At 62.4% G+C, this 12,326-nt stretch overlaps 1 protein-coding gene across 4 annotated transcripts in view; it reads right to left on the reverse strand.

The window, feature by feature from the left end:
* Positions 1-1,131: 1,131 nt before the first annotated feature.
* The window catches only part of CDH4 (cadherin 4), a 538,296-nt gene continuing 527,101 nt past the window's right edge, over positions 1,132-12,326 (reverse strand). Inside the window, exons 11-17 of one of the 4 annotated variants that reach the window (XM_042930497.1) lie at positions 12,018-12,160; positions 8,524-8,757; positions 7,199-7,432; positions 6,976-7,115; positions 6,221-6,385; positions 4,668-4,849; positions 1,132-3,881 (exon numbers count right to left, since the gene is read on the reverse strand). In XM_042930497.1, coding sequence (XP_042786431.1) covers positions 3,689-3,881; positions 4,668-4,849; positions 6,221-6,385; positions 6,976-7,115; positions 7,199-7,432; positions 8,524-8,757; positions 12,018-12,160 — 1,291 coding nt within the window. In that variant the 3' untranslated portion in view covers positions 1,132-3,688. Of the gene's footprint in view, positions 3,882-4,400; positions 4,850-6,220; positions 6,386-6,975; positions 7,116-7,198; positions 7,433-8,523; positions 8,758-12,017; positions 12,161-12,326 lie in introns of those variants that run through there. The other 3 variants (XR_006200327.1, XM_042930499.1, XM_042930500.1) reach the window with 3 other exon arrangements.

Raw genomic sequence — 12,326 nt, forward strand, 5'->3', positions numbered from 1 at the left:
TCCAGGGAAGGGGCCCCCTGGCTTCCCAGAGGCCCCAAGCTGGACTCCGGGATGACCAGCCCTGTGCTGGGGAGCCGGGTGTGGGAGGCTGTTCTTTAGCACAGTCTCCCCCACCCCCACCCCCCAGGGCCTCACTCCGGGGGTCTGATGATAAGGAGTTTGTGCCCTCCCGCCCCCCACTGCCTGTCCCAGGCCCAAAACACTAGCCTAATTATGCATGTAATTAGCTGCTTGCTTGGCACCCTCAAAATTAGCAAGTGGCTAATTGTGCCTGTAATTATGAACTGCACCCGTAATTAACCGTGTGACTTTTTGTTATGCATGTTATTGTGGATGCAAATTTGTGCCTAAGTAAAGGCCGGAGGGAGGTCGGGAGAGTCAGCTCTGCGGGGGGCTGGGGTGCGGGGAGCAGCCCCCTTGGCTCAGGTCTGGCTGGACCACTTGGCAGCAGGCGAGCAGGGTGGCCCCTCGGGCTTTCTGAACTCAGTTTCCTTGAGGAGGGCGGGGCGTCTGCCGGCCCAGCCTGGTCGGGCTGGGGCGCGCGGCCTCTGCCAGCCAGCACTGCGCTAGAGGCCCGGCTGCGGGGCAGGGGAGGTGTGAGCCACCCCTGGGGCAGTGGCAAGCCAGGAGGCGAGGGGCAGGCCATGTGACTGAGCTGGGCCAATCAGAGCGCTTCTGAGGCCCACCCGGCCTGGCTGGGTTTCCAGCAGATGGAGAGCCTCCACGGCGGGGAGGTGGCCAGGGCCTTGAGACGACCCGTGGGGCATGAGGACTCTCAAGGTGACCCTGGCCGTCCGTGGCATCACGAAGGCAGGAGAACCTGCGGGCTCGACGTAGAACTTCTAGAACCTGGAAACGTTGGCACCTGCGGCCTGTGGGCTTTCGTTTGTATGCTTTTCCCGGCCTCACAGATGGGAGGATCGTGCCTGGTTTCGTTCACGCGCGTGCTCCCGGAGCCCAGAACCGTGCCTGGGACACGGCAGGGGCCCCAGAAACGTCTGCCGGATGAACAGACCCCACTCTCGACACCGAAGCCCCGTATCCGGCCACCTGCTGTCCGGGGGCACCACTGGCTTCTCGAATGCTCGGAGAAACACAAGCCAGGTTGAGCCGACTATTTAAAACGGGGACTTTATTTACTCGTCTGGAGCAGTGCGCCAGGGCCCCGACTCCGCTCCAGCACAGGGCGGCTCCGCAAAGCCGCTCCTCAGTTTGGAACCAAGACTGCCGGGCACTAAAAACACATTGAGAAAACATCGACGCTCTTCCCTTTTTTTTTTTTCCCTTGGCTTTTTTTGTTTTTGTTTTTGCTTTTTTGGTACAAAATGATACAAACAACAATACAAAATAGTTGTGCTGTTGACGGTTACAAAAAAAGTTGGGGCGTCTGCCTAACTCCACGGTGCTCAGAGTTGCAGTGGGGACACGTCATACTCCGGTATCTTTCCCCAAAACAACCACAGTCATGCGGGCTGCTACACATTTTGTCCATTTTCAAAAAGAAACATGCAAAAAACAAAAATCAGAATGGAAAAAGGAGAGAAAAGGAAAAGCAAAACGCGTTCCAATTATACACAGAGGAGGCTCCCCGCTGGGCAGAACCTGTCTTACGTGCGCGCCGTGCGTGCGGTGCGAGCGCTTCCGCAGGACGCGCTGGGTGTGGCGCTGCGTACGCGAGACCTTGCGGGTTTTTTGGTGCTTTTTCTAGCACTGACAAAGAGACTCCCCTCCCCTAACTTTGTACCTTGGAGAGGACAGAGGCGCCCCGTGCGTCAGCCGGTGCTCACGCTAGGGAAACTGAGGCATCGCGAGGCCCTGACGTTTGGCTCTCTGGGAGGCCCAGACAGACGCGGGGGTCCTCGGCCGGGGTGCCCGCCGACCACGGCCGCGTTCTCGCCTCCACCCTACGGTGCAGGTGTGTCCTGTTCCCAGAACGAAATTCCCTACAGAAACGAAACTATGTCCTGGCGCTTTGCCAGTGCCGAGTCTGGGCCTCCGTGGCCCCGATCACGGGCACGTGTTGTCTACAAGCCACGTGAGAGAGGCGTCTGACGCTGCTTGCACACTTAGCTAATGCTAGCTTGACCTCGGAACCTGTTCCGAGGCGGATGTGGGAGGGCATGGGAACCCCATCTTTCTCTGGCCCCCGAGGACTGCAGGGGCGAGCGAGAGGGGCAGCTGTCTAGACATTTGGAAGCAGGGATGGGTGTGAGAAGTCCTCCGTCAACACCCGCCCAGCTGGCGGCCACAGCCTCGGCCTGTAGGATTTAGGCAAACTGCATCAGGGGTCGGGCGGCAGTGAGGGGCAGGGGTGTGGGGCGAGGAGGCAGGGGAGACAGGCACCTGTGCTGGGGTCCACGGGATCGGTGTGCAGGAGGCCGGGTCCTGGGCCAGGCCTGGCACGTCCGTCCCTGAGGAAGCCCAGGGCCCCGGAAACCCGAGAGAGCCGGGATTTCAGAGGAGAATCCACAGCTGCCTCAGTGCCCGGACCGTGTTCACACTTAGAAGTTCAACAGGTGGATGAACTTTCCAAAAACAACAAAACACACAAGATTCCAACTCGCCTCCATCAGTCCTGACCCCACCAGCAATCCCTCGAATGGCCACGTCCCCAGACACAGGGACAGTCCTCGCCTGGCCCCGAGGCATCTGCATAGCTCGGCTTTGGACAGGGGTCCTAGTCCCCCTTTACAGCCCTCCCACCACCCCCGAGATTGCCCCACGTCTGCATAGACGGGGCTTCCAGCGTGTGACACGGTGGCTGTCTTTGTCCCTCCCTTCCTCCCCAGGCAGGCGGAGGGGGTCAGGGGCAGAACCCACTTCAGCCTCACCAGCAGCCGGCCACACACCGGTGCTCACGGCCCCAGCTCAGCTCTGGGAGAACGGCGGACTTGGCAAGGAGGTTGGCACGCGGAGGAAGCCTGCCGTCCGGTGGGGACAAACCCAGACCCACTGCACACACACGCACACACACACGTGCCCCATGTACACCTCTGAGGCCAAAGCTGTTTGGAAAAGAGGGTGACCACAGGCAGGGGGACAGGCCACAGGCTGAGACTGCATCAAAGACAACCAGACGGACAGCACGGACAGCAAGCTGAGCCCTAGCCCTCCCCACCTCCCCAAGCCCTTGAAGCTTTTCCTCAAGGCTCCAGGGCGGGAAACCGAGGCAAGCCAGCTTCCCCGAGGGCACCCCAGCGCCAAGTCCCGCCCACAGCCAGTGCACCCTTCGGCCCCTTTCTTGGGGAGCCTGTGAATAGACCAGGGTTCTCCTGCGAGGCTGTCTTCTCCCGCCGGGGACCAAGGAGCCTCTTCTCACCCAGAGAACAAACGCGGTGGGGTCTCCCCAGTGGGCCCCGGGGACACGGCGCCTTTCACGTCCTGCGGAACGGACTCTCGAGTCTGGTGTGTGCGTCGGACCTGCCTGTGCAAAGGGCTGTTGCAACTCTCGGAGTCTGAGCAGCTGCTCGGGGCTGAGCTGGGTCCAAAGGAAAGGAGATGGGCTGCTGTTTCAGGTGGGTGCCGTCCAGACGCATCTGTGGGACCCACGGCACAGCAATGTCAGGGCAGCCTGGCCACTCGGAGCAGGTCTTTGCTGCGCACGTGAGCTCAGGAGCATCGGAGACTCCGATGCAGAAGGGCTGTGGCTTGTGCGGGTTCCCGGCCCTGCCTGCCGTCCGCACGGCCCTCACGGATGTGTCCGGTTCTCGGGGGCCGGGCCTCTGACGGGGTCCTTCGGGAATCCAGTCGCGAGGGGCGGAGGGCTCATGGCAGGGTTTTCGGGGATGCTGGCTGGTTCGGGCTGTGGCTTCTTGGGACGCTGTATTCTTCCGGACCAAAGGCAACGGGGACTTGGGTGGAGTTTGGGGTGACAGTTGTCTCTGGGGAGGGACCCGGGGACAGCCGAGGGAAGAGATGGTGAGCATCAGAGAAGCCCCTGGGAACCCCACCCGCCCCAGCTATTTACAGCATCTAGAGTCGGAGGGCAGCCAAAGACGCGTTGAAAGCCAAGTGCACACAGCAGTGCGTCTGGTGGACAGGCCTGGCCCGCCCCCGGGGAGCTTTCCGCGGCTGGGTCTCCTGCAGCCCTCCAGCCTCAAGGACACCTGAGGGCCCAGGAGACCCCCACCATGTAGAGCAACGCTGGAGGGCTCGGAAGGGCCGTTGGGATTTGGACCCTAAACTGGGCTTTCTTTGTAAATTTTGTGAAGCAAATCACCCACTTTAAAAAAAAAAAAAAAAAAAAAAAAAAAAAAAGGACACTTTCTCCCCGATTCCTTAATTGGTGCCTTCAGAGCTGGGACTGGCTGGGGCTGGGGGGGGGGGGCGCTCAGGACTGGGGTTGGGGGGCCGTACGTGGTCTGTCTGCTTGCTTTTAGTCACTCCTGAGTTTGAGGGAATCTGATACATGTACCAAAAGGCACTTTTCTTTTTTTGTTTTTAAAAACAGTGCTTCTGTTCTAGGAAATTCAAGTTAAGACAGAGTGCCTCGCGCTCTCCTCCAGCGCCAGCCAGCTACTGCGGTGGGCGACGCGCGCCTGTTGGGGGGGCTGGGGCGGGGAGGGACCCCCTAACACACCACTAAAGGACACGTCCGCAGGGAGCCGGGCGGCCCGGCGCCTCCCACAGGCCCCTCTGCGGCTCAGTCCTCCTCGCCGCCTCCGTACATGTCCGCCAGCTTCTTGAACCGGGGCCCCCAGTCGTTCAGGTAATCGTAGTCTTGGTCCCCGGAGCTGGACGAGTTGAGGGAGCTGACGGAGCCCGCGGTGGAGCCGCTGCCTTCGTAGTCGAAGACCAGCAGGGAGTCGTAGGGGGGGGCTGTGGGGTCATTGTCCGCGGCTCGGAGGCCCTGGGTCACAGAGACACGGGGTGAGGGGTGGGGGACACGGGGGCGCCCGGGAGCGTGGGGGGGCAGGCCAGGAGGCTGAGCTTTGCATACAGTAGGTTCTCCGTTAAGTGCGGCCTTGTCTAACCGAGGGGCCTCAGAGAACGGAGTAGGGCTGGGGTGTAGGGAAGGGGGAACAGGTGGCACACCAGATGCTGGAGGCCACACCGATACCGTGAGGCGAGAGGGCTGGGCGGGGCCTGCGCCTGGGAGCAGCCCCTCCCCAGGGGGCAGACGGGTCGCGATCCCGTGTCTCTGCCACTTGGAACGTGACCCTGAGGTGGCCACAAGTCAGAAGTCTCAAGTTGCCCCACGGTCACCGTCCCGTGAACAAAACCGGGGACGCAGCAGGTGTTGCCAGAGCCCCTCCCCGTGCGCCCTGGCCCTCTCTCCTCCCGCCAGCAGCTGCGCTCTCCGCCCGAGGGGTCCTGTGGCCTCCTCCGGGACCGTGGGGGTGGTGGGTGCACACCCCTGCTCCTGAGCCCGTGGGGAGGGGCTCCCGCTGGCCCCGGGGCGGTCCCCGTGGGGAGGGGCTCCCGCTGGCCCCGGGCTGTCCCCTCCCTATGGGGAGGGGCTCCCGCTGGCCCCGCCCCGGGCCGTCCCCGTGGGGAGGGGCTCCCGCTGGCCCCGGGGCGGTCCCCGTGGGGAGGGGCTCCCGCTGGCCCCGGGCTGTCCCCTCCCCGTGGGGAGGGGCTCCCGCTGGCCCCGGGGCGGTCACTGCGGGGTGGCCTGGGTGCCCACAGCGACCGCTGGCTGCGACACACCTCACTGCCCAGCCCTGCCCTGGGAAGGGCACCCGTATCACCCCTCCATAAGAATGGTTTGAAGTTTCCATGTTTACTTTTCTCTAAGAATTATCCGAAATGGGCTTTGAATCCCAGATTAAGGGTTTTGAAATTTCATCACGTCCCGGGGAGTAAGTGCCGCCTGAGGCAGATCAGCTCTGGGGCAGTTGAAGAACTCTGACCTGCGGCTGGTGACGCGTCTCAGGAGCGTCCTGAGACACCTTTGTGTCTCTGCGGAACCACCCCCTGGGCTGCGATCTGTGTAAGTCAGTTATTGTACGGTTAGATTCTGACACGGGCGGGGTACACACGTCGCCAGCCCCCCTTGAGGCGTCAGCGTTAGAGAGCAGACGGGGGGACACGCGGGGCCCCTGCGGTCACAGGGGCGCTGAGGACAGGGTGACCCCTGAGCCCCGGTCTGGATCTGTCCCCGCAGCCCGGCCTGGCCGCCCCACGCGGGGAGGGGCTGCGGCCTGTGCGCGGTACCGGGGCCTTTTGCTCAGCGGAGCGGCCCTGCTCCGGCGGCCTCGCCCCCGTGCGGAGCACCCACCTCGGTGATGAAGTCCCCGATGTCTCCCGGGTGCGGCACCACGGGCCTGACCGGGTACTGAGGCTCGGCGCCCACGGGCCGCTCGTCCACCCGCCGCACCCCCGGGGCCTTGCTCAGCACGTGCTCCATGGACTCCGGCTGCTGCAGCTGGCTGAGGTCGTAGTCCTGGGGAGGGGCCGGGCGGGGGTACCAGCGGGGGCCGCGGGCAGGGGCGCCCAGCGCGCCTGCCGCCCCGTCCCGTCACCCGGTCTGCCCTCCCCGCAAAGCCCAGTCCTGCCCGTGACCCCAGGCTGCCCTCGCCGGTCTGACGCTCCCCCAGGGCCCCGGGGACCGCACCCCGCCCCTGCCAGGACGCGCCTCCTTTGTTCCCGGGAACAGCCCGGGGCTGGGGCTCCCGTTCACCTGTCTTAAGCGGGCACTGAGCTCTAGTGGGGTGCACAGCCGCCCCAAGTCCCCCACGGCCACCTCGGACCCAGAGTCCAGCCAGGCAGCTCCCTGGAGTCCACGCTCCCAGGCGCCCCGTGCACGTCCCCGTTGTGCGCGCGGGCCGGGCGGGGACTGGGCTGGGGTCCCGGCTAAGGGGGGAGAGCGGGATGGGGGGCGCCGTGCCAGCCCCCGGGTGCGGGCGAGGGCGGGCAGGGAGGCCACGCCCATCTCTGCTGCCCTGGCAGGTGCGTGGGCCCCTCCGCACCGAGACGAAGGACAAAACGCCCTCCAGCTGCGAGCCTGGAGGGGGCCGCGGCCACGCGCCTCACCTGGTCCTCCTCGCCGCCCCCTTCCTCGTCGTACTTGAGGATGTTGTCACGCACGTCGTCCTCGGGGTCGATGAGCAGCTGCTTGGTGTGGCGCTCCTTCTCCCTCCGCTTCATCCACACCACGAACAGCAGGACCATGGCTGTGGGGGCAGGGGCCGCGCCGTGAGCAGGGGCGCATGCGCGTGTGAGCACGGGTGCGCATGCGTGGCTCAGCCGTACTCACTGAGCAGGATGACGACGCAGATGAGAATGGCCACGATGGCGCTGGTGCCCAGACCAGCCGCCGCCACGGCGCCAACCGTGGTGCAGTCGCCGTTCTCGTCGCACGGGCACACCTTGACCTTGATAACGGACGTGTTGGACAGCGGAGGGTTCCCGGAGTCTGTGACGATGATGGGGACATCGTACATTCCAGCCTCCAGGTAGAGGATACGCAGGCTCAGCTGAGCATAGTCACCTGGCAGAGGGGCAGGACAGGCTTCGTTCAGTCTGCAGCCAGCACTCCTTTACCCCAGGACTTCGAGGGGACAGAGAGTCTGACAGCACGAAAATCTAAACTATATTTGGTCCATGCACGCACGCACACACGCACGCGCTAGATCATTCCGTAAAGTGAAAAGATATTGTCAGTTCAAGAAAAGAGCAATTGCAACGTGTAGGATGAAGAAGTCACTTCCTTAATATATAAAGAGTTCTGCCAAATCAATTACAAAAAAACCTCAAAGAAAATTAGGCAAGGGCATTGAACAATTAACGGAAGAAACAGCAAATGGCCAATGAATAGATGAAAAGAGGGCACTGGTAGTTAAGAGATGAAAACGGAGACAATGATTTTGGCTAATATTGGGAAAATGCTCTTTAAAACTGACATTCAGGGCTCCTGGGCGGCTCAGTCAGTTAAGCGTTCGACTCTTGATTTCGGCTCAGGTCGTGATCTCATGGTTCGTGGGATTGAGCCCTGGATTGGGGTCCTTGCTGACAGCATGGAGCCTGCTTGGGATTCTCTCTCTCTCTCTCTCTCTCTCTCTGCCCCTCTCCCTATCCACACACTCTCTCTTTCAAAATAAACATAAAACATTTTCTAAAAACCAGAAAATAATGACATTCAGTGTTGGTGAGGGCTTGGGTAAGCAGGTGTTCTCTTGTACTCCTGGTCAAACTACAAATTGGTGTGACCTTTCCGGATGCATCCTCGGTGCTAGAAAATTTCAGAATCTGGATGCCCTTTTATACAACAAATCCACACCTAGGAAACTGCCCTCGGAAATAGATCGGTCAGGGTCCCGCCAGTCAGTGCCGCGTGCAGGAAGCAGTCACAGACATGAGTGGCTGGGGCTGCAGGATGTTGATGGCCGTGCTCGTTCTAAGAGTGGGACTGCCTTCATGGCCCCCTCAGGGACGGACTGGAGCACGGCCAGCGTCCCCTGCCTCGTGGGGGTCCGGTGGGGGGGAAAGGGCTCCCGTCCCCACCGCTCACTCTTCCGTGGGCCCCCTTGGGGTGCTGCGCCCCAGACGTGTCCACTCTGCTGGTGCCGGAGGCGGGCTCACCGTTCAGGCGGGTGATGGTCCAGTTCTTCCGCACGGCGGCCGGGGCAAAGGGCAGCTCGAAGACGTAGGGGCCAATGTTGGGGTCAACGTCGGCATCGGCCGCGGTGATGTTGATGGCGTTCAGGCTGGGCTTCTCACAGATCTGTGCCTCCTTGGGCAGCAGCTCGGGGGCGTTGTCATTGATGTCGATTAGATAGATCTGGAGGGTCCCGGTGCCACTAGCAGGGGGGATCCCTGTGGGACAGGCACAGGGTGACTGTGCGGGGTTGCTCCTGATTCTCCACGACCACGGGCACACGATGATGCACGTGGGACCCGCCCCAGCCCCACCGCCCTACCCAGGGATGGATCCCCGGCCACGTCCACAGCCCTGAGCCTGCACCAACACCTGCTGTACAACACACACAACCACTCAGCTGTGGAGCTGCCAGTGTGTGCGCGCACACACGCATGCACACATGCAACACGTGTGTGCATGCACACACACGTGTGCACACATGCATGTGCACAGTCGCCCACAGCACACACGCGCACGCAACACAACGTGTACACGTGCACACGCGCACATGCGCACATGCACGCACGCACGTGCACACATGCAAACACACCCGTGCACACGCGCAACACGCACGCACACATGTGCACACATGCATGTGCACAGTCGCCCACAGCACACACGCGCACGCAACACGTGTACACATGTACACGCGCACATGCACGCACGCGCACACATGCAAACACACCCGTGCACACGCGCAACACGCACGCGCACACACACGTGTGCACACATGCATGTGCACAGTCGCCCACAGCACACACGTGCAGCAACACATGTACACATGCACACATGCGCACATGCATGCACGCATGTGCACGCATGCACACGCATGCACGTGCACACAGCAAACACACCCGTGCACACGTGCACGCACACATGCAACACGCATGCGCACACACACGTGTGCATGCATGCATGTGCAGTCTCCCACAGCACACAGGTGCATGCACACGCATCCATGCACGCAACACAATGTGTACACATGTGCACACACACGCATACACGTGCACTCATGGATGCGCACACATGCAAACACACGTGCCCATGCACACGTGCATGCACGCACACACACACATGCACGCGCACACATGCACGCACACACACATGCACACATGTGCATGTACGCGCACACAAGTTGCCCACAGCACTCACGCGCACGCACATGTCTGCACGTGCACGCGTGCACGCACAGTTGCCCACGGCACTCACACAGTTGTCCACAGCACTCAACACGCATGCACGCATGCACACGCACACGCACAATGTGCACACACGCACATGCCCACCGTTGCCCACAGCACTCACGCAGAGCTCTACTGATGCACGGCTGCAGACGGCGCTCACCAGCCGGGACCCACCCCTTCCGGGCCCCGTGCCGCCGGCACCCGCCTTCCCTTTCCCGAGCCTGGGCTCCTTGCGGCAAAGCCCGTCCTCCGATCCTAGGAGGCTGGGTGCAGCCTCCCCTTTTCGGGCTGCCCTCTACCTTCTGCTGCTTGGGCACGGGTTCATTTAAAACCACTTTCTAATCCGGCAGCTTGAGCTGCTGGAGGAGGGGCACCACCCCCACCAGCGGGGCTGGCGCACCTCACGGTCAGCTTCCAGGGCCGGGCTTTTGCAGACCCCGAGGGTCAGGGAAGCCAGGAGGGAGGCCAGCAGGTGGTGACCGGGCCCCAGCTTTCACTTGCTGTGGGACGAGCCTTTGTGCGAGGGCTACTCTTGCTCCTGAGGCCTCAGCGGCACCACTGTCCTAGAACCCACCGGGCGTAGGTCTGCCTCAGGACCTTTGCACATGCTGCTGCCTAACTCTGGGACTCCCCTGAGACCCCATCATCTTCCCTTGGCTTGTTCCTTCTGGTCCCACAGGTCTTGGCCCCACGGCTCGGGAGCACAGTGGAAGCCCCGGCCCCTCCCTCCCATGCCCTGCTTTGTTTTCTTCCAGACCTTGCTCCCTGAAATTATCTGGTTGACTTGTTTCTCATTCGTCTCGTGGGGCCAAGAGACTGCTAAGTTGTCCATTGATATCCATTTCCCTGTTTGTCTTTAAAAGACCTGGAGCCCCAGATTTTATCTGGGATCATCACTGCCCAGCCAGAAGACATATTTCTCAACATCCCTTGCAATGAAACGTGGCTTCGTGGCTAAGTCCTGGCCTTTACGAGCTGGGGGTGGAAGTCCTTAGAAGGGCAGAAATGTGTCCCTGCCCTTCTTGGTCTTCCTCCTGTCTGCCGGCATGTGGTCGTGACGGCTGGAGCACCGGCAGCCATTGTGGACCGTGCTGTAGCTCGCTGAAGACACACAGGTGGCCAGAGTGAGCCTGCTTTCTCAAACCAGACCCCAGACCCACGGCTGCCGGCCTGCCTCCAGTCTTCTTTCGCGTGGGAGAAAAGAAACCTCACTCACGCTGCGATTTCTATCACCGTTACGCGGCTGGACCTGGTTCTAGCTGACACACGGGCCCCTGGAATGTCAGCCTTGTCTGTTCGGTCGGCTGATGAGCGCCTGGCACACAGCAGGAGCTCGTGGCAATGACAGCACTGGCAGTGGCGCTGACCTGGGCTGGGCCCTGTTCCCAGTGCTTCAGGGGGGCACTAGCTCATCAATTCTCAAAGCCCCAGGGGAGGCGGTAGGGTTATCCCCACTTTGCAGAGGAGGAAACTGGGGCACGGAGCGGTCAGGTCTCTCCCCACCACTAAGTGGTGCCGGGACTGATTCCTGGCTCTGGGATCTTTCCTCTCCCCTCCTGTGCAGAGTTGGGTAGACACCCTGGGCTCTGGGCCTTGCCGGCTCCTGGGTGCCCTGGATCCGGGGCGGGGTGGCCGTGGGGCCTGGAGTCCCAGCACCCATCTGTCCACATCCCTGGGAGGCCCCAGTGCGCGTGAACTTTCTTCCTGCCCCATCCTGGCTCCACTGCTGCCGCCTTTGCTCAGCCCTCCCTCCCTCATCCCTGCCCAGTTCACCTTCACCCCTACCCGAGGCTCCTTGGGGTTCCCCGGTCTGGCTCGGGGGCCTCGCCGTCACCCTCTCCGGGCTCCCAGGGCTCATGCGGTTGGCACGTGGCTTCTCACGGGTGTCTGCCCTGCCTCTGGGGCCCCTCGTGGGCCCCTGCTCGGACTGAGGCTGCCGGGGTCCGGGTCAGGGGTGGTCAGTCACAAGGGGTGGCAGCCCCAGAGCTGCTTGGAGGAGTCCCTTCCCCGGCCCCCTCTGGTGGTCAGGCAGCCCAGAGCTCTGAACGCGTGCAGAGAGGGGCCTGCCCGAGGGCACTGAAGGACGATGAGGTCCCCTCGCGGCTCCGCACAGGACACCTGGCGTGGCGGGTGCCCCCCTGCTCCCCTCCTCCACCTTCTCCGGGTGCCGGACGGGCCTCACTCGGTCTCCCTGCCATAAAGCGCACGGCAGGGGTGAGCACCCGACAGTCGCCCCCTGGAGTGGGACGCACCGTTGTCAGCTGCCAGGAAGGTGGCCTCGTAGACGTTGTTTTTGATGTAGAGGGATTCGCGGTCAAGGACGGCTGCCGTGGTGATCTGACCGTTGGTGGCATTAATGTGCAGCCAGTTTGCTGGGTCCGACAGTTTGGAGTATCTGAGGAGGGAGGAGGTGAGGAGGTGAAGGGGGGAGTGACCCCGAGCCCCCGGCCTGCCCTGGCCACCGGACCCGCCAGCCTGCACTCGGCAGGACGCGGCCCTCGCGGGGCGCCCGCCTGGACCCCGGGGCTTTCCCTGCCGCCCCGGATGGGGTCCTCCCTCAA

This window comes from Panthera leo, chromosome A3 (genome assembly GCF_018350215.1).
Source record: "Panthera leo isolate Ple1 chromosome A3, P.leo_Ple1_pat1.1, whole genome shotgun sequence".
Taxonomy (NCBI): Eukaryota; Metazoa; Chordata; class Mammalia; order Carnivora; family Felidae; genus Panthera; species Panthera leo.